This window comes from Myotis myotis, unplaced genomic scaffold (assembly GCF_014108235.1).
Source record: "Myotis myotis isolate mMyoMyo1 unplaced genomic scaffold, mMyoMyo1.p scaffold_m19_p_2, whole genome shotgun sequence".
Classification (NCBI taxonomy): Eukaryota; Metazoa; Chordata; class Mammalia; order Chiroptera; family Vespertilionidae; genus Myotis; species Myotis myotis.
Window position 1 is genome coordinate 210,180,138 of NW_023416324.1, and position 23,711 is coordinate 210,203,848.

At 52.0% G+C, this 23,711-nt stretch overlaps 1 protein-coding gene across 4 annotated transcripts in view; it reads right to left on the reverse strand.

Annotated features, from left to right (window-relative positions):
• Positions 1-23,711, reverse strand: part of PDE9A (phosphodiesterase 9A) — an 86,582-nt gene that overhangs the window by 23,413 nt on the left and 39,458 nt on the right. For 2 of the 4 annotated variants that reach the window (XM_036351439.1, XM_036351440.1), the window contains exons 5-7: positions 12,338-12,392; positions 11,101-11,171; positions 3,434-3,518 (exon numbers count right to left, since the gene is read on the reverse strand). In XM_036351439.1, the coding sequence (XP_036207332.1) occupies positions 3,434-3,518; positions 11,101-11,171; positions 12,338-12,392 (211 nt within the window). Of the gene's footprint in view, positions 1-3,433; positions 3,519-11,100; positions 11,172-12,337; positions 12,393-12,458; positions 12,570-23,711 lie in introns of those variants that run through there. The other 2 variants (XM_036351441.1, XM_036351442.1) reach the window with 2 other exon arrangements.

Sequence of the window (23,711 nt, forward strand, 5' to 3'; positions counted from 1 at the left end):
CAGGTGCCTTTGTCCTTTCCGCCCCCCCCCCCCCCCCGAGCAGGGTGGACATCATGGGAAGAGCTACTCAGAGGTGCAGTTTCTCCCCTAGCTCTGCAGGGGAGTCCCACTTAAGAGGCCCAGGGACGCTGAAATGACACCCCTGCTGATAAAAATGGAACCCTGCCGCCAACAGGGACAGGAGAGAGCGCAAGCCACGGCCTGTTCCACTCCTCCGTCTGTTTCCCAGAAAGAAAAGGGAAGGCTGTTCTCTCCGGCCCAGAAGGGGCTGTGAGCTCCTGGGCCCGGCCTGGGGGGTGGGGGTTGGGGGTGATGCTGCTGAGGACTCGACCTGAGCCCAGGACACGGACTCTGTTCTAAGTGTGTCGTGACATTTGAGATCCGCCCCCCTGCCCCCACCTGTCTTTGATGGAGGAGTCACTTTTACCCCCTCTTGTCTCTCGCCTCTGTGGGCTGCTGTGAAACTGCTGAGAAAATCTGGAGCCCAGGACGCTGGATGTCTTCTCTTTGGATTATGGAGCTGTGAGTTCTAGAATGTGCTTTTCTGGGGGGGGTGGTGCCTTACTGGGGTGAGCCCCAGCGCTCACCACACCTCAGCTCAGCCCGCCCTGCCCCACAGCGGGGCCTGCAGGGGACATCTTGTCTCTGGGCCCCAGGCTGGCTTCCTCTCACAGGCTCTGAAATCAGGTGTATTTTCCCCCTGTGGTGTGTGTGGGTTGAGTTGTATCCCCCAAAGGTCACATGTTAAAGTCCTAGCTCGGGGACCGTGTGCCTTCATTTGGACACAGGGTCGTTACCGACGTGCTCAGCTAACACGGCCAATGGGAGCAGGGTGGCCTCTAATTCACTAGGACTGGTCTCCTTTTTAAAAAGGGAACATTGGACACAGGCACAGCTGGGGGCCTTTCTCCCTGACCCATGTGAAGATAGAGACGGGAGTAATGTCACTACAGTCCAGGGAACCCCGAGGATTGCCGGCACCGCCAGGGCTGGGAGAGGCCTGGGACAGAGCCTGCAGGGGAGCGTGGCCGTACTGACACCTTGATGACAGACCTCTGGCCTCTAGAACTACGACAGGATACATTTCTATTGTTTTAAGCCCTCCAGTTTGTGGTATTTTGTTATAGCAGCCACAGGAAACTCATACAACTTGGACAACATCCTGTTCTTTCTCCTGCAATCTGACCCACAGGCCAGAAAGCCCACCGTGAGCGGCACACCCTTCCTGTCCCGCCTCGCTTCTACCGAGGGCGGGCGGGAGGTGGAGGAATGAGGGTGCTGGGCCGTGGCAGGGGTGAACCCGCGAGGCTGGGCTCAGGATCTGCCCTGGCGCTTTGAGCACGTGGCATTAGGTCATGGGAGAAGGGACAAGAGGCCACAGATGTCTAGTGCTCTGTGGGCTCTGTGGACAAAGCTGTTTGTGGGTGAGTGATGCCCACAGAGGTGCGAAGGAACCAAGGGGGCACCATTCCAGCTCAAGAGACACACCCTCTGGGCAGGGGCTTCTCCCGCCCACTGTACAGACCAGGGGCAGAAGCAGAGCCAAAGACCAGAACTCAAGCTGAGTCCTCTTCCCTCCGATCCTGCTGGGTGACTGAAAAGGCCACCTGTGCTGGACCCACATCCCCTTCCAAGGTGACCTGCTCCACCTGGCCCTGGGCAGAGGGCAGCTGTGCCAGGTGGCACCACACTGGGCTACCGTCTGAGGCCAGTCAGAGAAGAGATGCGGCTAAGCATAACCAACTGGGCCTGGGCAATCGGGCAGTAGGACTGGCCACAGGATGGAGGTCCGGTGTGTGGCGGCTGGGGCACACGGATAGCCGGAGGGCTAGGCTGAGCCATGGAAGTCCTGAGCCAGGGTGACACCATGACAAGGGTCAGGTCAGGTCTGAGCGTCCTTCAGCTGCCACACCAGGTCCCAGCCCCGGGGGCCCAGCCCTGAGCAACTGCAGGACTGTTACTTGTCACACGGAGGACGCCTCCTGTCCCCTATGGAGCTCCCGCTATGGGGTGGCGAGGATGAATTATTCTCCGTTTCCTGTGGTCACAAATTCCTCTGCCCTGACTCCCCAGATCAAATGGGAGGAGACACCCTGAAATCCAAAGGAGCTGCCACGTCAGCAGGACATAAAGGTGACCTGGTCCCTGTAGGACACATGCCAACAGGGCTCTGAGCTGTCAGGCCCAAGCCCACCTGAGGCCACCAGCCCCGCCGGAATCTGATGGACTGAGCGCGAAGATCCGGGATCCCTTCACCTCCTGCCCCTGGACGACCCTTTAACACAGCCCCCTCCCCTCTGGTAAGCAGGCTGCACTCAGCGTTTTAAAACAGGGAGAGACTTCCAAACCATCAGGTGACTGTTTGTAAGAAGCTGGCACACGGGCAGGGCTGCCCTTGGGTGCATTAGTCCCCATGAAATCCCGCCAGGCCCTCCTGTCACCTCTGCAGCACTTAGCCGTGTGGTGGCTGGGGGTGCGGCCACGGTATCACCACGCGGTCTCCAGGGCGGGAACTCCTCGGGGCGGGAAGAGAATCCAGCAGAGCAGGCTGGTCCCTGGGAGCAGAGCCCTCCACAGCCCACCCAGTAAGTGCTCATAGCGCGAGCATCTCTGCCCTAAACATGAGCATCTGCCGTGACTACGGTTCCGGGAGAGGGTCCTATTGTACGAAAAACCCACTTTCGAGGGGGCGTAACGAAGACTGGGGTCTTTGCTCACAAATTTCGGCTCTACGGGGGCACGTGGGGATGGACCCCTTGTTCGGCAGGACACGGGACTCTGAGCCCAGGACAGCTGGGGGCCTTTCTCCCTGACCCATCAAAGGGGACGTCCGCCCAGGAGGGACCTCTGGGGCACCAGGACACTTGTCTCCTGGAAGCCAAGAGCCTTTTCGTTTTATTGTTCCTGTTCTTAAAACACTAGGGCAGGGGTGGGCAAACTTCTTGACTCGAGGGCCACAATGGGTTCTTAAACTGGACCGGAGGGCCGGAACAAAAGCATGGATGGAGTGTTTGTGTGAACTAATATAAATTCAAAGTAAACATCATTACATAAAAGGGTACGGTCTTTTTTTTTTTTTAGTTTTATTCATTTCAAACAGACCGGATCTGGCCCGCGGGCCGTAGTTTGCCCACGGCTGCACTAGAGCTAACTTCTTTCAATCTGGTAAGTTAATCCTAACACTGATCTGGAGGCTGATGCCCCTGGATGCGCACTCAGCCTCCAGCCCCCAGGCCACCAGCGTTCTTTTTTGAGCAGAAAGCGCTGCGGTTGAAGAGCAAATCCCACCAGGAGCAGGGCTGCCTCCAACAGCCAGAGCTGGATCGGGCGCCCCAGCTGTGCTTCTGGGAAAGCGAAGGCCAGAGGCTCCCTGCCTTCGCCCATTCAGAGCACCCTGCCCCGCTGTTCACCCAGCACCCGGCGCAGACCTTACCTGTTGCTTCTGGCTGCCAGTTCCTCCCTCATCTTTTTAATGTCACTCTTGCATTTCTCAATCTCCACCACTTTCAGTCCTTCCACTGGTGGCAAAGAGAAACAAGGGGGTTACCATGGATACACAGAGAGGCTCTCGCAAGGCTGCTCAGTGGGGGCCGCCGCCTGACTCAGCGCAGTGGTTCCCACTCCTGCTCAGGCTGCCGACGTTCCGGTCGGTCTCTCCGCCTACACTCGGCTCAGCCACAACTGACTCTGAGATTGTAGGCCTATCCTGCGGCCAAGTGTGGGCTGTCCCCTTCATCTGTGGGTTTCTACAGGATGAAGTCCTTCTCCCTGCTCCCTGAATCTTGACTTTTCTTGCACCCACTTCTAGTTTCTCTCTCCAGACCCCTAAGCATGAGTTGAGGATATAGGACAAAGAAGTCTCTTATCCAGAAGAAAAGAAATGGGGGGGGGGGGGCATTGCCCCAGGACATTAAAATGCAATGGGCTCAATGGGCAAGACCACAGCCTTCCCAGCAAGGGTTCACATTTCATTTAAGGTTAAAGCTTTGCACTAAGGTCCTCCCGAAGCAGTTCACCAGGAGGGCCGGAAACGGGTGAGAAATGAACAGGCAGCGTTCAGGATGGGCAGGCCTGGGAGGGACGGCATTGCTGGAGTCCCCTGGCACAGGTGAGCCCGAAAAGCCAGGATGCAGTTTTCATCTAAGAGTGAGCTGGGGCAGCCCAGCCAGCGTGGCTCAGTGGTTGAGTGTTGACCTATGAACCAGGAGGTCAAGGCACATGCGCGGGTTGCGGGCTCAATCCCTGGTGGGGGCCATGCAGGAGGCAGCCGATCAGTGATTCTCTCTCATCATTGATGTGTCTCTTTCTCTCTCTCTCCCTCTCTCCCTCTCTCTCTCTCTCTCTCTCTCTCTCTCTCTCTCTCTCTCTCTCTCTCTCTCTCGCTTTGTCTCTGAAATAAAAAAGTGAGCTGGGGCTTAGGCCTCCAAGCCCGCGTTCAACATTCAGCCGTTCACTCCGGCAGAATGGCTGCTGGCTGCCAGAGGCAGGCGGCTTTGAAGAGGCTTTTTGATTAGAGTCGGTTACAAGAAATGAAAAGACTCTGTAATCACACCTCAATTTTTATGCAAAACGACATGGCCACAGACACTCTATTCCCCTTTTCATCCAGAGCAGCTGTGAATGTGGCTAAAAGTCAAGCGCTGTGATTTCCTTCGCAGTTCCTCCCACCCCAGGAAGTGCTGGGCTCTAGAGCACGCGTTGGGGGGCCTCTCCAAGGGCGGCGCCAGGGCAGCTGGGCTGGGACCATCCCCTCCCTGGGCAGGCTTTCCAAAGATGCCCAGGCTCGGGGGCCAGATGGGGGCAAGGCTGTGTGAAAACACTGCTTCCTTCTGCCCAACGTGACCGGAGTCTGGAGGATCTGATACTCAAATCTGGTGCCGGTGCCTTGCTTCTGGGCCATGCCTGGGACTCTCTCCCGCCTCAACCAGGACATGGGACCGAAGTCGGGGGCCTTAAATGCCAGTGGATGGAACCAGCGAGGTGGCCGGCCGAGGCCAGATGGGCTGCCGTGGGGTGTGTTTCTGCTCACTCACTAAGCGCACACACCCTTCCTCGTGGCGTGGGGTGTTCTTAGCTCTTCCTTGCATCACAGGGCTGGGTAGGAAGTCAGTGAAAGCCACGGGACCTCTTCCAAGAAAGGACACATCGGTACACACCCTCATGGTTTGCACTTGGACAGGGCGCCGTGGGGAGGCGAGCCTGCGTGTAGAGCCCGCGGGGGAGCTGCGCCCGGCCAGCCAGGGACCATGGTTACACTCATTATGCTGCAACCATCGTTTTATACAAAATAGCAGGTGGTAATTGTGGAAACCAGGAAATACGGGGCATCTCAAAAAATATTTTAAAATCTATCTACGGTCTTACTGGGGCAAAAAACAACCCATTTCATATTAAACATATTGGCATTTCTCCCCCTCCCCCTCAGCCCCCTTGCATTCTAACTATCTATCTACTCTTCATTTTAAAAAGACAAACTTAGGACCATGCTACTTGTTCTGTTTTCTCACTTGCTTTTCTCCCATCGTCAATAGCAGCCGCCTCCCAGCATCCATATGGGAGTGGACGCAGATCAGAGTCCCTGGCCACGTGTTGGGGGTGATGTTCAAGTTAAGCCTTTTGGGCCACACAGTATATCACTCCTTTGAATCCTGCCGATTCATGGCAATTACCTTTACGAAGGAAGAGCCTGGTTGCCACGGAAATTGATAGTGAGTCACAAGATGGCAAAAGTCGTGCATTAATCAATGGAAGAGAATAACATCATCTCAGCCCACTTGCCCCATGTTTGGATTAAAGAGCTGAACGTGGACTGAGACGGTCACAGAGCGCGAGGCGGGCCAGGCACCAGCAGACCGGGGGCCTGACTCCCAGTCCTTCCCCAGATACCAGGATGCCTTTGGAAGACTGCACAGCCCACCTCCTGGACCCCTCCCAGCCCTGCCTGCCCCTGCCTGAGGAGGGAGAAGGCCCCTCGAGGAGCTGGGGCCTCCCCCGTGAAGAGTCCTACACAGACTCGGGGGAGCCTCCAGTTGAGATTGCACATCAGTTTCATACATGCGGCCCCACGCGTCCATCTCGAACTTTAAACACAGGTGGGCTCAGACCAGAAACTCAAACTAAAGCGGAAGCGCCCAGCACCCCCAGCACTTGGCTTATTCTCCCTCTCCAGGCCCGGCCGGGCAGGCGGGTGCACAGGCTGAGCACACCTGGCCCCTGGCTGTCCTCATGCGGACTGTGGATGTGCTCCGTTGGGAGGTCACAGGGCACTGTGAGAGAGAACCTTTAAGGATGATTTTCTAAGAGGGACACTGGCTTTGGGGACTCAGCCGGCAGGAGCAGAATGGGACCCGGAGGCAGCTCTGCTCCACGCTGGCCCCTCCCAGAGCTGGTGGAAGAAGCCCGTGTGTGTGTGTGTGTGTGTGTGTGTGTGTGTGTGTGTGTGTGTGTGGCCCCCTTCAGCTGCAGAGCTGGTTAAAGCTGTTTAAAGCCATGTGAGCCGTTGCAACACTTCCTCCAAGGACTTTGGTAAAGAATTCACATAAAGCACATTTCCCGACTGACAAGGAGAAAAGCAAGGTTGGTTTCAGCTTCGGGTCCCCTCGATTGTTTGCATGAGCCTCGGGCCGGCTCTCCCTGTGGTTAGGTTTTAGTCCAGGCCCTGGGCACAGGCTGCCCTGTGCCCATCCTCAGGGACCCTGGCGCAGGGACCCCCCTGCACAGTGGCCAGTGGCCAGTAAACCAGGAAGGAAGTGAAACCCTTGCAATGCTTCATCGCTGACCAGGAAGTGAGTGAGGATCTGGGTGTCCTGTGTTTACAAAATAATCTCTAAGTTGAGAGGGACCCCAGACTCCTTGAGGAAGGCAAACATTTCACATGAAAAGAAAGAAAAGCTCTTAAAGTGAATGAAGGAAGTGGGGAAACTTACGTTTGATTCAGGAGAATGATATGTTTGGAAGGTGAAAAAAATAAAAAAGCAGGAAATTCCATTGAAAACAAGTCAAACAATGTAATGTTGCCTACAGATGGCCGGTGCTGGCTGGCCGCCTGCTCGAGCTCCAGAAGCAGAAAACAGCTCACGATGACCAGAGAAAGTGTGTGTGCACGTGGCCACGGTGCGTGGATGGGTGTGTGTCTGTGCATGTTTATACGTGTCTCTGTGTTTACAAGTATGTGCATGCGGGGGGGTTATGCATGTGAGTGCATGTGGGTATGTCTCAGTGTCTTTATATGTGCATGTGTGCATGTGTGTGTGTGTGCGTGTGTGTGTGAGCCTATACCTGGCCTGGGCCCAGTGGAGTGCTGGCAGTCGGTTCCTGGCAGCCTTCCCAGTCCAGCGGCCCAGGCCAGCTTGTCTGGCAGATGGCTGGGTCAGGATTGCCCTCTGAGTAGCGGGATGACCCGTTCCCCAAGTGATCTGCACGAGAGGTCCAGCTGCAGGACCCCTCTCCTCAAAGGCCTCCCCTTCCCCTTCCAGGGTACCTGCCCCGTCCTTGGGGTGAGGCACTGCTGTCTCCGGAGGCTCTGTGGAATGCATCCCCCTGGGGATGGCGCAGGCACGATGTCCCTGCCACTCTGTGCTGGTGCAGAGGCTGCTGGAGGCTGGGAAGGTGGCCGCCAGAAGCACCAGGAGAGGGCCAGCCCAAAGCCAGGTGAAGTTCAAGGAGGTCGAGAGCCCTTCTGAGTCATGGCCACATTCCTGATGGGAGGCGGGCAGCCAGGAGATGGGGAAGCCAGGGGCTGGTGGGAGCAGAGGCTCCCAAGTGTGGCTGTGGGGGCCCACAGCCAAACCCACAATTCTTAGACCATTTCCCATCTCCCTCCCTGCTCCTGAGAGGGCGGCTTCCTCCATCCCATTCCTGCACCCTGGGCCTTGGTGCTAGAAATGAGCACAGCCAGTAAAAACCCCAGTAACTTCGACCTAGCAGCGAGCCTGAGCTCGGAGGGTGGAGGTGTGATGCCTCTTACAGGCCAGCATGTGAATCTGCAGGGTTTCTGTGGTTTACCCAAGGGCCCTGCAGGGAGATGCCTTCCTGCCAACGAGCAAGCCGGTTCTGGAGAATTCTGGGCCTCAGACAGGCCAGGGAAGAAGGTCCTATGGGCTGCGTCCTTTAATGGTCCTTCATTCACATGGCACTTGAAGGCAAAATAAAAACGCTTCTTGGCCTGATCATCGTCTCAACGGCCAGACGCCAGAAGCCACCCAAGTTGAGGCCAACATAGATCTCTGCAGGGGTTTTCAAAACTCCTTCACGGCCTCTTCAACTTGCCTGTTTGCAAGTGGTGGTGGGCGGTGGGCGCTGGAGCGGCTTCCGTGTGGGGAGGGGGAGATGGGCGAGGGCAGGAGGAAGTGGGAGGAGCTGGAGGGCAGGAGGCCGAGCAGGCGGCACCGCTGCCCTGGACATTGGCCCGCCCGGTGGTGACCGACTTTCCCCACCGTCAGTGTCGACGGGGACTCAGCAGCGAACGTTCATTTTCTGTGTTCTTTGGCTGAACCCCTTCCCGTGTTTGGAAATGCCAAATGCTCACTGCAGTGGCTCACATCCCAAAGATGTGCTCACATCCTAAATCCTGGGATATGCGAATGGGACCTTATTTAGAAACAGGTTCTTGGCAGAGTCCTCCAGGTGAGGTCATCCTGGATTAGGGTGGGTCTTAAATCCAAAGACAGGTGTCTGTGTAAGAGACAGGCAGAGGGGGCGTGAGCCACAGAGACACAGGGGGGAGAGGCCCTGGGAAGATAGTTTGGAGTGATGTGGCCACAAGCCAAGGCTGGCTGGCAGCCACCGGAAGCCAAAAGAGGCCTGGAACAGATTCTTCCTCAGCCTCTAGAAGGAACCGACCCTGAAGATGCCTTGATTTTGGACTCTGGCCTCCGGAACTGTGGGAGGATTCTTTTTTTGTGGTTTAAGCTTCCCAGTTTGTGGTCCTTTGTCACGGCAGCCACAGGAGACTAATGCACGTTGTCTGGTCTCTCTTGCAGCAAGGGTGTGGGCACATGGTCCCCCTCTGTCCAGAATTTGAACCTGTAGCCGGTACTTGGAGAAGCAGCCTGATGTCTGCAGCAGTGCCCATGGGGCAGGTACCATACGTATGCGGTTCTGATGCGCAGCTCAGCATCCTCACGGAGTCAGCTATGCTGGGATTCCGCGCACCCTTCTTGCTGCAGAGCCCAGCCCTATTCCTGGGCCCTCCTGGTGACCATGGGAGCTCCCCAGAATCCTTTTATCCTTTTGAAAAAGCCCCTTTACTCCTGGCTGGTGTGGCTCAGTGGCTACAGTGTTGGCCCAAAGACTGCAGGATCTCGGGTTTGATCCTTGGTCAAGGGCACGAACATGGATTGCAGGTTCAATCCCCGGGCCGGTCAGGGCACGGTGCATGCAGGAGGCAACCAATCGATATGTCTCTCTCACATCAATGTTTCTCTCTCTCTGCCCCCCTCCCTCCCTTCCACTTTCTCTAAAAATATCTTCATATGAGAATTTGAAAGAAAAGAACGAACCCCTTTTCTGTTCAATGCAGCCACAACCGGTGGCTGCCGGCAGCCTGCTTCCTAACCTAAGTTCTCAGGGCCCCTTGTGGGCGCCCCAGCCAGGAGTGGAGGAAGGTGACATGTCACAGAAGGGCAGGCGGCAGGCGGCGAGAGCAGCCCCGCCAGGAGCCTGGTGCTGGTCCCAGGCTTATTTACTTTTCTAATTTGCTGAGTGCATTTGAGCAAATCACTTATCTCTTTGTGGCTCTTCAATGGGGAAAAATAAAACTGCTCTGAAGCTGCCATGGTGAAAGGATTTCAAAAGTGTCATCGCCCTTGGAGAAGTATGACCGTGCGAATCACGTTTCACGTGACTCAGGCGAATTGGCTTTTACATGCTCCTCAATTTCCTTTCCCCAAAACACCCAAGCAATTCACGCCAGGTAATGAAAGGTGCCATCCAGCCGAGTCCCGCCAGTATGAATCAGCCAGGCAGTGTCCAGGACGCAGCAGCCCCGCTGGCTTCCGGTCGGGGTTTGCTTAGTCATCCTCCAGGTGAATAGATAAGGTGCCTTGAACCGCTGCCCTTCGCCTTGACATTGACCAAGAGCCTTCCTTCGCGTTGGGAGTTGGACGGGGCGCGTGGGGCTCCAGCCCAGCTCCTTACGCACCGAGGAGGACACAGAGGCCGCTTTCCTCCAGAATTCTAGCCCCATGGCCACCGGCTCAGGACGGGACCACCCTCCTTGCTCACCAGCGGGGTTCCTGCTTTCCTTGCGGTGACAGGGAACCGAGAGGTAACGGCAGGGGACACGCTCCCCCCAAACTGTGACACCGCGGAGTGTGGGTCCGCGGGACCTCATTTCCTTGAAGGAGACCCACAAGGTATTCACAGAAGCTCCTGTCCGGAGAGGCGTGCTCGAGGCGTCCCGCTCTCACCCTGTGCTCCGCGGGCACGGCAACACGTGACCGTGTACTCGTTACTTTTATTTATTTAATTTAATTTTTAGAAATATATTTTATTGATTTTTTTTTTACAGAGAGGAAGGGAGAGGGATAGAGAGTTAGAAACATCGATCAGCCCTAACCGGTTGGCTCAGTCGATAGAGCGTCAGCCTGCGGACTCAAGGGTCCCGGGTTTGATTCTGGTCAAGGGCATGTATGTGGGTTTCGGGCACATCCCCAGTAGGGGGTGTGCAGGAGGCAGCTGATTGATGTTTCTCTCTCATCGGTGTTTCTAACTCTCTATCCCTCTCCCTTCCTCTCTGTAAAAAATCAATAAAATTATTTCTTTTTTTAAAAAAGAAACAGGGATCAGCTGCCTCCTGCACACTCCCCACTGGGGATGTGCCCGCAACCAAGGTACATGCTCTTGACCAGAATCAAACCTGGGACCCTTCAGTCCGCAGGCCGACGCTCTATCCACTGAGCCAAACCGGTTAGGGCTGTACTTGTTACTTTTAAAACTCGCGGGTTAGTCACTGCTCGAACCTTTGCTAACATAACATTTAGGCATTTCACAGAGAAAACGCCTCACACTTCCCTGCACCTCCCTCCCCTGGTTTATGAGGTGAAGTTAAACAGAGGTCAAAGGACATGTAAGCGAAAGGAAAACCGAAGCTGCACTCACATTCCACGCGTTTCTCTAGCACTGCCAAGTGATTTGCGACTTCAGCTTTGAGTTCGTTGATTTTAAATGCTCTAGGAACGAAAGAAAAAAAGAAAAGCCATAAGCCATACGTTTCTCAAAGTTAAAATGGGCTCAGCAAACAGCTGCTGAATCACGGGCAGGGGGAGGTATGCGAGTGGGCAGGTGAGGGGGGCACAAAGATGCCAGGAGTTGCTTTTAAGGAATTAGCACAGTCGGGGGTACAGGGGAGGAAGGAGAGACACTCTCAGACTATCTGGGGGTGTATTTCCCAAGAGGGACCACAGCAGGTCCTTACCAGAGAGGATGTTTCCTTCCATGCCTGGGAGTGAGCCCGTGCCCCGAGGGGTGCTCTGCTCTCAGCTGGATGCCCGCGCCCCCCCCCCCCCGGGCACACACCACCTCAGGGCACTGGGTGCCCTCTCCAGGCTCCAACCCAGTCAATAAGACAATTCTTGGGCTTCAAGAAAGTACCACCCAGCCCAGCCAGAGTGGCTGAGTGGTTGAGCGTCGATCTATGAACCAGGAGGTCATGGGTTTGATTCCCGGTCTAGTCGGGGCACATGCCCAGGTTTTGGGCTCGTGCAGGAGGCAGCAGATCGATGATTCTCATTATTGATGTTTCTCTCTCTCCCTCTCTGAAATCAATAAAAATATATTTAAAAAAAAAGAGAGTACCACCCATATGGCCTCTCCCCATTTGAACTCCCCTGGGCGGTGAGATACCACAGTGACCAGAACGGGAGGACAGCCCAGAATGCAACGGTCAGTAATATTTTTATTACTGATTTCAGAAAGGAAGGGAGAGGGAGAGAGAGAGAGAGAGAAACATCAATGATGAGAGAGAATCATTGATCAGCTGCCTCCTGCACGCCCCCTACTGGGGATCGAGCCCACAACCCGGGCATGTGCCCTTGACCAGAATCCAACCTGGGACCCTTCAGTCCACAGGCTGATGCTCTATCCACTGAGCCACCAGCTAGGGCAGAACGCCCATTTAAAAAATGGTCTCAGTGCTTGTAGCCGGAACTCCGAGTCCCAGCAGAGCCCGTCGAGAAAAATCTCGGCAACATGGGCCCTCATTCTAACAGCGCCCACCTCACACGGTCTGGGACATAAGGTCTTTGCTGTAAGTGTTTCCTGGACCCCACCCCACGGGCTCCCCCTGCCGCCGAGAACAGGCACACGGCTCCGGAGGACACGGCTCTGGCGTCTGTACCTCGAGAACTGCTCTGCAACCTGGGTCAGCACGCTCTGGATTAACTCTTCTTTCTCTGCAGAGCGAAAAAGAAAGACAGATGGAAAAAGGAGAGGGGTGCGGGTCCGCCGGCCTGACCCACCTGCTGTGGGCACGTGTACCGATGCCGCGGCGAGGAGCTACCCGCCTCACCCGGATGGAAGCGCCGACGCCCGTCAGCACCCCAGGACCTCTCTGTCCACCTCCAAATGCTCTTTCCCCCTGGACTGCTCCAGGCCACTACCCTGCCTTTTAATGCCTCTCAGCAGAGCGGCCCTCCCATCCCAGGAACCGGCTATAAAAGCAGGCGGGACTGGGTCTCTAACTAGGGGATGTTTTCACAGAGTTCCCTGGTTCATTTTATGAGGGCAATTACCATGACAGAGCGGGTTCAAGGCCTATTTCCAGCGCAAAACACGGTGTTCTCTTCTCAGGGCAGGTCCCGAGAGCGGAAGCAGGCGAAACCTGTCCCTTTGTTGCCTGGCACACAAAACAGGCCGGGCGGCTGGATTACAAGGCACAGGCCCTGGCTGAACTTGACCTGCCTGGTTTCCTGTTTCCTGCCTGGCCCATGCTGGGTACCTCTCGGGAAGGCGTAGATGCCCACAGACCTGTCTCCCCCTGCAGTCTACGCTCGTGGACGGGGAGCGATCGCTTCTTGGCTGCAGCTGCCCATCAGTTCACGCCCCTACACACTGAGAGCCTACGTGAGACTTAGCGAGACTCTGCGCTAACCCTTCACTAAAATCAAAAGAATCCTGCCGAGCAAACAAAAAATCCTAATAATCGCCCGGCTGGTGTGGCTCAGTAGTTGAGCTCCAACCTATGAACCAGGAGGTCACGGTTCGATTCCTGGTCAGGGCACATGCCTGGGTTGTGGGCTTGATCCCCGGTAGGGGGCGTGCAGGAGGCAGCCGATCCATGATTCTCTCTCATCATGGATGTTTCTCTCTCCCTCTCCCTTCTTCTCTAAAAAAACCCCAAAAACATCACAATAATCCAACTGGGCAATGGGGTTCTGAAGCTGGAAATGCTCAGATGCTCTGACCTAGTGTCTCCATTTCTAGGAAATACTCATGTCTGTGCACAGCGCTGGCCACCAGTGCTATTTCACATGGTGAAAGCTGTAACCGCCTATATTTCTATCGAATGGACATTAAATAAGTGATGACACATCCATACTCTGGGATCCTATTCTGTTATTAGAAATAACATCTTGGAAAATGTTCATGTCTATTGTTAAAGCAAAAAAAAAAAAAAAAAGGATTGTAAAACAGTATGATCCCATATTTGGAGACACTGGGAGGATACAGTTTGAAATAATAATGGTAGTTATTTCTTGGTTGTAAGACTTTATGTAAATTTTATTTTCTATTTTTGCTTCTCTGTATCTTATGAATTTAGGTAATACGCATGTTTATTTCATTTAAAAAATTAAAGAAACTAATCAATCTAAATTAACCTAATGAAAGGGTGGACCAAGAGACCAAAGGTTCCCTCTGGCGTAAGTATTCGATGTCTTGATGCGAAGAAGAAAAACGACGTTTTGTTATGTTTCTGGAAACTATAAGAGTGAAAATGTCAACCAGGAAACTTTCATGGAGCTGTGTGTTGAGCTGCTGCCCGATCCAAGGCCCCACACTTCCGGGGGGGCTCACACCCCCAGGGGACAAAATTGGCGACTCCATCGATGGGAACCACCAGTGCGAAGGCCTCACAGGCCTCCTGGTGAATCAGCAGGACTGCCGATCACTTATCCTGAAATCTCTGGCAAAAGTAATAAATCACTCACGTAACCTCCAAGAGTTAATGATCTCAAAGTCTTGAGATAAATTTAGAAGGCCATCAAACAATTGACATTTATAGACTGCTCCACCTAGCAGTAGTGGGACACGCATTCTTTTCAGGTGCCTTCCAAGATAGACCACATCCTGGACCGTAAGGAAAACCTCAACGAACGTAAACGAACTAACACCATAGAGCGTATGTTCTCCGGCCACAAGAGAATCAAGCTAGAAACCAGGAACAGAAATATAGCAGGGAAGCTTCCAAACACTTGGGAACCAAACAGCACACGTCTAAGCAACCCATGGACCAAAGAGGAAGTCTCTGGAGAAATTTAAAAAGGCATCAAACCAAATGAAAATGAAAATATAGCACAGCGAAAGGTAGCTGTGAGACATGGCGAGGGCAAGGCGGAGAGGACATTTATAGCACCCAATGCTTACATTCGAAGAGAGGAAAAGTCTCCACTCCATAATCTAAGAGCCCAAAAAAAGCAAAGCAAAATAAATCCTCAACAATAGCAGGAGGAAGGAAGGAAATAATAAAGAGCAGAAATCAGTTAGATGGAAACCGGAAAAACAATGTAGAACATCAATGAAAGGAAGAGCTGGTTATTTAAAAATATCAGTAAATTGACCAACTTTGAGGAAGACGGACAGAGACACACAGAGAAGACACAGATCACCAAAATCAGAACGAGAAAGGGAAGATCACTCCAGACCCTCCAGGCACCAGAAGGATTATGAGGGAACACTACGGACAACGTCACACACACACATTTGACACCTCAGGTGGCAATGGACCAATTCCTAGAAAAGCATGAACCACCGCACTCATCCAACATGAAACAGGTAGTCTGAACAGCCTGTCACTATTGAGGAAATTACATTTCTAATTGAAACCCCCCAAGAAATTATCAGGTACAGACGGTTTCACTAGAGAACTTCACCAAACATTTGAAGAAGAAGAATTAAGACAAATCTAAACAACTTCTTCCAGAAAACAGAAAAGGAGGGAACACGTCTGGATTCATTTTATGAATTGTTTTAGCTATTGTTAAAGCAAAAAAAAAAAAAAAAAAGATTGTAAAACATAACTTGATACCAAATCCAGACAAAGACAACCAAAAAAGATAATACAGACCAATATCCCTCATGAATACCAATGTAAAAGCCTTTAACTAGCAAATAGAATTCAGCAATATATAAAAATAATTATACATCGAGATCAAGCAGAGTTTATTTCAGGGATGCAAGGCTGGTTTAATATTAAAAAAATCAATGTAGTCAACTATATTAACAGGCTAAAGAAGAAAAAATTATACGATCCTATCAATTCATAAAAAGCACTTGGAGAAATTCAACATCTGTTCATGATAAAACCCTCAGGAAAACAGAAAAAGAGGGGAACTTCTTCAAGTTGATAAAAAAATCTGCAAGAAACTTATAGCTAACTTATAGCTTATGGCGAAAGACCGAATGCTTTCTCCTGAGGTTGTGACAAAGCAAGGATGTCTCTCACTGTTCTCGCTCAGCACAGAGCTGGCAGTGCCAGCTGGCGCAACAAGGCAAGACAAGGAAGTAAAAGGCATGCATATCAGAGAGGAAGAAATATAACCGTCCCTGTTTGCTGATGACACAATTGCCTACATAGAAAATTCCACGGGATCTATAAAAAACCCTCTTAGGACTAATAAGTGAGTTCAGCAAGGTCACAGGATACAAGATATACACACGCAATCAGTTGTATTTACATATATGACCAATGACCACATACACACTGAAATGAAACCACAAGGCCACTTACGAACACTTCAAGAACCTTAGGTGCAAGTGTAACAAAGCATATGCAGAAGATGTATGCTGGAAACCACAAAATATCCAGGAAAGAAATCATAGAAGATATAAATAAATGAGACCTACCTGGAAGCTTCAACATAGTAAAGATGTCAATTCTCCCCAAATTGACAGACAGGTTTAACACAATGTCTATCAAAACCTCAGCAGGATTTTATTTTTGTAGAAATAGACAAGATTTTCTAACATTTATATGGAAATAAAAAGGAACTAGAATAGCTAAAACAATTTAGAAAAAGGAGATAAAATGAGAGGAATTGCCAATCTAATTTTAGGACCTAATATACAGCCACAATAATCAAGACGGTGTAATATTGGGAAAGATACTGAGGGACAGACACAGAGGTCAATGGAGCAGAACAGATAACCCAGAATCATATCCACACAAATATGCACAACTGATTTTGATCCGTGTCACAGTGGAAGGGACTTGGGTGTGGCTCTAAGAGGGGAGTGTGAGGGACCCTGTGGGATGGGACATACTGTGTCTGGACTGTATCAGTGTCAACAGCCCGATTGTGGTATCTCACTGTAGCTTGCAAAGATGTGATCATTGTGGGAAAACGAGTAAAGTCTACATGGGCTCTGTTCGTCTTTTTTCTTACCACTGTGTGCATCTTTAATTATGTTAAAACGAGAGGCCTGGGGCACGAATTCATGCACCAGTAGGGTCCCTTGGCCTGGCCTGTGGGATCAGGCTGAAACCGACTCTTTGACATCCCCCAAGGGGTCCCAGATTGTGAGAGGGTGCAGGCCAGGCTGAGGGACCCCACTGGTGCATGATTGGGGTTGGGAATAGATGTGGGAGGTTGGCCAGCCAGGGAGGGACCATGGGAGTGCTTCAGGGTGTGTCCAGCCCTTCTTGCTCAATCCCGATCGGCTGGACCCCAGCAGTAAGCTAACCTACCGGTTGGAGTGTCTGCCCCCTGGTGGTCAGTGCACGTCATAGCGAGTGGTTGAGCAGCCTTAGCAGATCATCAGCATATTACGCTTTGACTGGTTGAACGGCCGACAGGACGACTGGACACTTAGCATATTAGGCTTTTATTATATAGGATAAAAAGTTTAATGGAGGAGTCTTTTCAACAGGCAGTGCTGAAGCAATTGAACACTCACAGGCAGAAAAATGAGCCTCGATCTAACCCTCAACACAGTTTATCTAAAAATTGATGCAAAATGGACCACAGATAAAAACATATAAAATTTTAACATTTTAGGAAAAAAAACAGGAGAAAATCTTCAGGATCTTGGGCTATGCAGGGAATTCTTAGATTCGACACCAAAACCACAGTCCATACAAGGAAAAATGGATAAACTGGATTTCATCAACATGGAAACTTTAGTTCTGAGAAAGATCATGTTAAGACGGTGAAGACACAAGCTCCAGCCTCGGAGAAAATATTTGCAAACCACACATCTGACAAAGACTTGAATACAGATTATGAACATAACTATCAAAACTCAGCAGTAAAAACCAAAGGACCCGATTTGAAAACGGGCAAGAGACGCTGGCAGACACTTCACTGCAGAGCATATACAGACGGAGAATAAGGACAGGAAAGGATACTGAGCGTCTTTAACCATCAGGAAATGCGAACCCAAACCACAGAGAGATCACTGCGTGTTTATCAAAAAGGCTAAAATAAAAAACAGTGACAGCCCCAGATGCTGGCGGAGACGTGGATCACACACATTGCTGGCGGGGATGTAAATGGTACAGCCGCTCTGGGAGATGGTTTGGCGGCAGCTTCTTAAAAATTCTAAAGATGCAACTCCCGTATGACTTAGCAATTGGACCCCAAAGCAGAGAAATGAAATTTTATATTCACACAGAGGCCCGTACACGATGTTCCCAACAGCCTTGTTTGCAATAGCCCCGAGACTGGGGACAACCCACACGCCCTTCAGGGGGAGAGGAGATAAACAAACTGCAGTCCACCCCGAAACACAACTCAGCAATAAAGAGGACTGAACGATCGCTACGCACAACCACCTGCACGAATTTCCAGAGAAGGCTGCTGAGCGAAGGAAGCCAGTGGCAGTTACCTCCTGAATGACTGCATTCCCAGAACACTCTGGAAATGACAAGACGATAGAAACTGAGAACACATCGGGGATTGCCAGGGGATAAGGAGCTGGTGGGGAGCGGAAGGAGCTTGGTGTGGCCGTGAGAGGGCGCGTGAGGGGCTGTGGGGTGGAGCATTCCGTGTCTGGCCTGGACCGGTGTCAGCCGGGCTGTGGTATCGCACGGTAGCTTGCAAAGCTGTGACCCTGGTGGGAAAACGAGTAAAGGCTACATGGGCTCTGCCTGCATTTTTTTTTTTTTTTTACAACTGTGTGAATCTTGAATTATTTTAACATGAAAAGTTTAATAAAACATTTTATAGAGAGAATGGAAGGAAAGAGTTAAGGAAGGATTTTCCTTTGGACTTTTGCAGTGTGACCCTTTGAGCATTGTGGGGTTTTCATGTCTAAATGTAATTTCCAGCCCCAGGCCCCCCGCCCTCCCCCCCCCAACCTCCACACCCTGAGCCCAGATCAGGAAACGAGGCCTCCCTCCCACCTGGCTCATTGCAATTCCTGCAGCCGCCACCGCTTCCTCCCAGTGGATTCCAGCACTTGCAAACAAACTGCGATTTAATCTGTGTAAAGGACTCTGGACGGGACCGCAGTGAGCGCTGCTTGTACGAGCTCTTGTTATTGTTGTTGCTGTGACATCACTGAGTGTGCTGTCAGCCGCAGGTGTTACCATTATAGCACTGGGGGTTCCCCACAGCCACAGGCATTACATCGCTGGCCCTTTCTCGCCTCCAGTGACTTCCCTGGTGAGCTCCTGTTCCCTGGGGGTGACAGGCTGAGTCTGGGGGCACCACCTCCAGAACCCTGCCTGCAATGTCTGGAATGTGCCCCTGGAGCCCTGGAGCCCCACACGCGTGGACTTAGGGGCGACAGCAGTTTTCAATCACAAAGGTTAGTTATTCCCAATCACTGAGGCCAAACCACACGCCATCAGAAAAAAGACCTGACGGTATGTAGGACTCCCCGCCCCCTCTCTCTCCGCTGCTGCTGCATGGCACACATTTAAAAATGAATGCCCATTCAAGGAACGTTGCTTTGAGAATTTCCCAACAGCTTTAAGGATAACCAGCAATTCGGGGTGCACATGACTGGGTCTGTGGGGGGTCCTCTGGACCTGGACTTTTTGAGGAAATCGGGAGAACGGAAATGAGATTCTGAGAGATGGGACAGCAGCACGGACTACGGGTGATCCGTACAGATGGAACCCGACTCAGCAAGAAAAAGCACTAAACTCGCTACACTCAACCACCCGGATGAGCTGCAATTAAAATCCTGCAGTGCTCCAAGGACCCCGCGCCACTCGCATGTTCTCCGGGGGAAACTGCTCCCCGAGCACAGCTGGCCTGTTGTCTGGAGTAGCGGTTCTCCGCCTCGGCTGCACCTTAGAGTCACCTGGGAATCTCTTTAAAATCCTGATTGCTGGGCCTCGTCCTCCGGAAATTCTGTTTCTTTGTTACTAATGTTGTGGCCCCACCCCGTAACAAAGGAACAGAATTTCCGGAGGATGAGGCCCAGAAATCAGGATTTTAAAAAGATTCCCAGGTGATTCTAAGGTGCAGCCGAGGTGGAGAACCACTGACCTAGAGGGTCCTGGTGCCTGGGCCTACAGCAGCTGCAAGGGCACTGCTGCAAGCTCACTGTGATGGGCGCCTCCGCACCGATGGCTTTAAAGGCAAAACATTCGGACCATCAAAGGGTAGAGGTTTCCGCAGGTTCATCATCGGCCTCTTCAAGTCTGGGCTGCTGTTCACCTGGTCACACCTGGACTGACCTACATTAGGTGCTGGGCGCTTGTCTGGCTGGCTACCCAGGTGACAGGCAGCGATGGGGAAATCCTGGGGCTGGTGGAGTATCTCCTGTGAGACAAGACTCCCATTGAGGTCCAGGGCAATCGTAGAGGCTGGCCGAGGCTGGGTCCAGTTTTTAGGGTGCTGCCCAAACAGCCCAGCTTCAGGCCATGAATCTGCACTCAGTGGCCTCAGAACCTGACCCTTGGAACAGACCCAAGGGGACTGCACTACCTAACCCCGGGAGATGACTGTGGAGTTGCCTCTTGGGGTTCACGGGCAGGACAGAGTCCGTGGGGTGGCAGGGTGGCAGGATGGGCCGCCTCCGGCGGTGTTTACGCAGCTGCTCTCACGAGTGCCCAGGGCAGAGTCTACGGAGCCTGCATTTCCCGATGCCCTGAGGCCGGGCCCTAACTCCGCCTTGAGCTGCAGCAGACAGTTCAAGGAACCTGCCTCTGCGTCCCCACCCCTTCCAGGAATTGTTTACTGTTTCATAGAAGCCCGAGTCTCCCCAGCACAGAATGACATGAAAATCTGCTTTAACCGAGCCACAGGACCACACAACCTACAATTCCTGCTCCAAACATTCGTTTACCGTGATGCACTCACTCCGTCGCCCAGCCGCTGCCTAGCATATCGCTTCATCTCGTGCTGAACAGAACAATAACAACGGCCATCATTCTTTCCGTCCTCTCCACACCTGAGCGGGTTGGGGTGCCTCCCTGGCCAATAAAACGCAAACTTGGCCCTAGCCATCCGCTGGCCCCCAACCTGCGCACGGAGGGGAGACGCTCAGATGTCAGCACGGGCATTGAACCCCACGCCTTTGAGTCCCCAGTGGTGCAATGAACAAGACCTGAGGGCATGCGTGGGGTGCCTTGAGGTTCCCCTCTGGCCCCATCTCTCGTGCTATGAGGGCAGCCGTGCCCACCCATGTTAATAGGATGTGCGCAGCGAGCTGTTTCGCCTGATCAGTCTCACCCCAAGCAATGGCGAGAGCTGCTGAGCATCCTCCAGGAAGCATGTAGTAACAGATACTCTCCCCAGGCCTTTAAAACAAGACACTGCAAACCCCTCACCTTACTTTGCACGACAGAAAACAACCCACAATGCTTGGCTCCGAAGAGACAGGCTCCCCCGAAAGCCCTGATTGGGGGGTGCATTGTTTCCGTTCTTTCCAGGGCTCTGCCTAGGAAGGGCCGGGAGGGGGACTCCCCGTTCGCCTCTCTCCACTCCTTCTTGGGGTGTCACTTCCTCTTCCAGGGAAACAAGAGGGGTGCGCTCACCTGTTCCATGCCCGCTCTCCAGGCCCCGCCAGCCGGCGGAGGATGTCCTGGCCCCGGGTGCAGTCATTGGCAACTCACTGTTTATGAACGCCATAAACTAGGTGTGCAGAACGAGGATGGTGCCTTTATAACCCAGGAACACAATAAAGTTATATGGTCAACAGTGACCTCCCCTCGCTTCTTAAAGGCACAGGAGCCCTTTCCAGGGTCGGTCCTACCGAGAAATCACTCACGTTTATCAGCAGCCAAAGGTTCAGATGTCCCAGATAACTAGACACTGTCAGTCGTTCCGATGTAACGAAGAAAGCAAAGCAGACGGAAGGACCCCGATGAGCAGATTGGGAAATTTGGAGGATGTTTCGTACCTGCCTGGGCTGCTCCTCGCTGGAGAGGGGACCTTCATGCTCTGCCCAGTTTCAGTTGGATTTCAAAAGTCTGGGTGCGATGCTCTCCTCCGCAGGCTGAGTGTGCCAGCGGAAGAATGCCTGGAAGGGGCGCGGCCTCGGGGACAGCACCCTTTTCCTTTACTGCTGCTCAGACTGTGACAGCCACACAATCTTTATGGGGGTTTTATGTTCCAGGCACTGTTCCTAGTGATTTGCATATGTTGATCGTTTAATTCTCCTAATAACCCTAAGTGCCTGTGTGATCTAGGGACAAGGCCAAGTCACAACACGGCCAAGTCACGCTCCCATTTAGGGCTGCAAAGGTGGGGCAGCGGCACTCTGACCCTGGAAAGGTCCCCCCCCCCCCCCCGAACTAGCCCCTCCATCCATGTGCCATGAAGTCAACTTCGAGGGAGAAGGACGCGGGGACGACATTCTCTGGAGAATGCCCTCCGATGAATTTGAGCTTGAGAACGAGCAGCTGACGGCGCCTGCTGGCCGGACTTTGCCCGCTCCCTGATAACCAGTGCGATAAGGCACCCCGTGGGAAAGTTTAATTGTGGTGAAGTCAAAGGGGGTGAACTCTAGTTCATCATGTCTGGGTTCTGACAGTGCATCCAATGGCCCCATGAGACTAGTTTCAGGAAGAATTCTGTCCTGGTAAACTCTGATCCAATAAACTATTATGGTGCCAATGACAGGACCTCTGCTAAAACCTATTAAAAGACTGAGCCTTTTTTGCAGACCAAAGGTCTTACTCCATCTGTGGACTTTACCGTGTTGCACACGACTGTAGAGGCTGCGGCAAGATAGACTTAAAAACAACCCGGAAAATGACACAGACATTGAAATCAGCAGATCGAACCTTTCATGCCGCGACTGTAAGCATGTCCAAGGGGATGGCAAGGATGACCGCTCCCTTTCATTTTCATTTAACGATACTGGAGGTGCAACTAGTTCAGCAAGGCAAGGAACAGAAATAAAAGAAAGGTTGGGGTGCAAGAAGTAAAACTGTCCTCGTTATCAGAAGATACCATCGTCTCTATGGAAAACCCTCGGAATCTATAAAATAAGCACCAGGACTAATGAATGAATGTCAGAAGGCACCAGGCCAACATACAAAAATCTGTTATATTTTTTATAAACTAGCAGCAAACAAATGGGAAGTTAAATTAAGAGCCCGTTAACAATAACACCAGAAAAAGGAAAATGCTGAGGAATAGATTTAACAAAAGGTATGCAGGACTCCCGTCCTGAAAGCTGCAGAACTTGGCTGAGTGGAGGGACGTATCACGTTCATGGATCGGAAGACTCGGTGTTGTTCAGATGTTGTTAATCCCAAATTAATTAAATTATAGCAATGTATTGAATGCAATCCCAATCAAAGTAATTTTATTTTATTTTAAAATATATTTTCATTGATTTCAGAGAGTGAGAGAGAGATAGAAACATCAGTGATGAGAAGGAATCATTGCTTGGTTGCCTCCTGCACACCCCACACTGGGGATTGAGCCTGCAACCTGGGCATGTGCCCGGACTGGGAATCGAACTGTGACCTCCTAATTCATAGGTCAACGCTCAACCACTGAGCCACGCTGGGCTGGGCCCAATCAAAGTCATTTTAGAATTAAGAATTAACTTGTCAATTTATTCTAAACTTTGTAGGGAAAAGGGCCCATGTAACCAAAGCAACTGAAAAGGAAGCACAAAAGTGGAAGACTACCTGATTACAAGCCCTGGTGACGAAGCCAGTGTGGGAGTGGTGTCAGCCCAGACAAATAATTCAGTGTCACAGAACAGAGTCCACGAAGACCCTCACATAGAGAGACATACTTTTCAACAAAGGTGTCAGTGGGAAAGGAAGGCCTTTTTAATAAGTGGAGTTGTAACAACTGGATATGTCAGGAAAAGAACGACTGTCAACCCCTACCTCACACCACACATAAAATTAACTTAAAATGGCCCAGCGGCATGGCTCAGTGGCTGAGCGTCGACCTATGAACCAGGAGGTCATGGTTCGATTCCAGGTCAGCGCACATGTTTAGGTTTCGGGCTCAATCCCCAGTGTGGGGCGTTGCAGGAGGCAGCCAATCAACGATCCTCTCTCATCATTGATGTTCCTATCTCTCCCTCCCTCTCCCTTCCTCTCTGAAATCAATAATATATTTTTTAAAATG